This window comes from Etheostoma spectabile, chromosome 18 (assembly GCF_008692095.1).
Source record: "Etheostoma spectabile isolate EspeVRDwgs_2016 chromosome 18, UIUC_Espe_1.0, whole genome shotgun sequence".
NCBI classification, from domain to species: domain Eukaryota; kingdom Metazoa; phylum Chordata; class Actinopteri; order Perciformes; family Percidae; genus Etheostoma; species Etheostoma spectabile.
In genome coordinates this window covers 15,877,730-15,880,170 of record NC_045750.1, presented here as the reverse complement: position 1 = coordinate 15,880,170, position 2,441 = coordinate 15,877,730, and the positions used below count along the sequence as shown (strand labels likewise).

Below are 2,441 nucleotides of genomic sequence, written 5' to 3'. Positions count from 1 at the left end.
ACAGCTAGCTAGGCTATCTGTCCAATCTGAGTTTTCTGTTGCACGACTAAAACAACGTTCCTTCATGAGGCTATTTTGCAGAGGCACCGTTGTGAAAATTGTGATTGGTTTAAAGAAATGCCAATAAACCAGAGCAAATTCTTCCTCCCATACCAGAGTGCTGTGTGGACTAGCCAGACTAGCATGTACGTAAGTGCACTAATGTGAATTTATGCATTTAAGTGGATGAAATAAGTGGATGAAACTATAATTCAATCTCCTTTAATTAGCATGCCATTATCATGCATTTGCTGTCAAGTGGAAGAACAATGTCTTATGTCATTTCTGACCTGTCAGTATTCTCAGACTGTGACAACAACAGGACACCTGAAGCCTTCCTACCGGACTCATTGCGATGAAGTCGTCCACTTGTCCCGAGTCGAGGAAATCGAGGATCTGAACCTCATACAGAACCACTGCAGCAGCGGGAATTAACGGAGGACAACCCATGTCCCCATATGCATACTGGGGCTGTAAGAGGAAACGGGAGAACTCTCCTTTCTTCATGGTCAACAGACCAAGCTCTAGTCCAGCCAGCGTCACATCTGTTTGCATGATCATTTCAAAAACTGTGATTTTTGTTTTGTTTTTTTAAACAAAAGAGAAAACTTCTATTGAATATGCACTAAGAGTCACTGACCTCTCCCTAACTTCATCATTTGGGGGTACTTGCGGTGTGTGGTGGTTTCAAAAGGCAGGTCAGAATATTCCAGGAAACCAGAGTAATGGACTATGGAAGAAGGAGAATGAGGATTAGTTACTGCAGGACAACATCTTTTGGCAAACTATGCTAGGTTTTTTTAAGAATTACACTTGTAAATACTCAATACTGAAGCATTTTGGGGCACAGATGGACCCTCTCCGGGTTGGACCACCTCTTTCAGGATCCCTTCATCTCCCAAGACATCATTCATCTGCTGGCGAAGCTGATCAAATGGACTCTAAGTGGCAAGAAGTTAGACTTCATTCTACTGAACGGCTTTGAAATAAATAAAAAAAATCGACAGTAGTTCGAGAAATCCTGATGAGGAAACTGCTATGATGCAATATAAGAAGGCAACCAGCATTGTATTCTTTTGTCAGCTCTGACTTTTGCTTTAGTTGGCAATTTGTTTTGTTGTGCTGCTGTGCAACATGGAATATTAGGTTAAAAAATTATTTTTTATTTTCAAATGTTCTGGTGTAACCCTGATAACAGTGTTATCTTTAAATGATTTCAACTTTCGAATCATTTAAGATCGAGGAGATAATGTTTATGTAACGCTAGTCACACTGAATTAATCTATTTAAATGTTAATATACAATTAAATAATAGCTACATGCTTAGCTTAAACTGCTATGATCACACTTTAGCCTCAATTTGCGTTAAATAAATGGTGAACATGTGTCACATTTCCTAAAGATCTATAATTATATATTTTTTAAACTTTAGAAAAGACCAATGCTGAATAACTTAGTAACATAATGACCGCAACTGAACTAACGTTTGCAGATCTGCAATATTGTGAATTTAAAAGGTATTTTCTGTGGCTTCAACATAAACGTCACCACTTAGCAAGCTAGTCAGTCAACAGTCTTTGCAGCTAACGTTAGCTAGCACTTAGTTAGCTAACGCTAGCTAATTAGCTAGCCATGCTAACCCTTTCAACGCGTTAACTTACCGGAGTGCTCCGCCCCAGTCGCTCTTCAGCGCCTAGTAACCTCCGGATACTGGAGACTAGCCCGTTTCCTGACATTTAGGTGGTAGGTAAGTTAACGCGACCGTTAAGCAGCTGCTTTTAACTGTCGCTAAACAAGTGGCTTAATTAAGAGTAAAAGTAATTTCTTACTTTGTTTAGGCGCTCAGGTTTGGGTCACTCAATAAAGCAATAGGCGCTGCCCGCAGGAAGGCGGGGTTAGGCCTTAACAAATCCGACTCAACTGTTGGTTGCACGAAACGAGGACAAGGGATTAAGCCGGGATATTCAAATTATCCTGGATGAATTTAGCTTGGACTCGGTTGCACGAAACCAGATTGAATGAAGCCCAGCCAAGTAACCATGGAGATTTATTCTTTGCGGCTAGCTTGGTCCAGAGCAGGCTAACAGCCAGGCTAAAATTAATCCTGCAGTCTCATGTGTCAAATCAGCTGCCGTTTGATCCGAAATAAACGTGTTTAACAGTTATTCCGTTGTCTTATGCATGGGTTCTGCTTCATTTTTATTAACATGCATTAGCCTACTTGTCACTATTGTAGTCGCGAGTTTGATTTAAACACTACCACAGTTGTTTAGATGGTTAGGAATGGTTGCAGTTGCACCCAGATGCGGAGTGGGACTTCCGGTGGGACGGTAGTGTGTCGAGGCTGTCTGGCCTGCGGCCGCTGCCCGGTGGCCGCTGGCCGGTAGCTGCGGCCGGTGGCC

At 41.9% G+C, this 2,441-nt stretch overlaps 1 protein-coding gene across 3 annotated transcripts in view; it reads right to left on the bottom strand.

Annotated features, from left to right (window-relative positions):
• The window catches only part of fkbp6 (FKBP prolyl isomerase 6), a 6,933-nt gene extending 4,875 nt beyond the window's left edge, over positions 1-2,058 (bottom strand). Inside the window, exons 1-5 of one of the 3 annotated variants that reach the window (XM_032542378.1) lie at positions 1,869-2,058; positions 1,701-1,768; positions 863-980; positions 680-769; positions 382-608 (exon numbers count right to left, since the gene is read on the bottom strand). In XM_032542378.1, coding sequence (XP_032398269.1) covers positions 382-608; positions 680-769; positions 863-953 — 408 coding nt within the window. In that variant the 5' untranslated portion in view covers positions 954-980; positions 1,701-1,768; positions 1,869-2,058. Of the gene's footprint in view, positions 1-381; positions 609-679; positions 770-862; positions 981-1,700 lie in introns of all 3 variants that reach the window. The other 2 variants (XM_032542376.1, XM_032542377.1) reach the window with 2 other exon arrangements.
• Between the last annotated feature and the right edge of the window lie 383 nt (positions 2,059-2,441).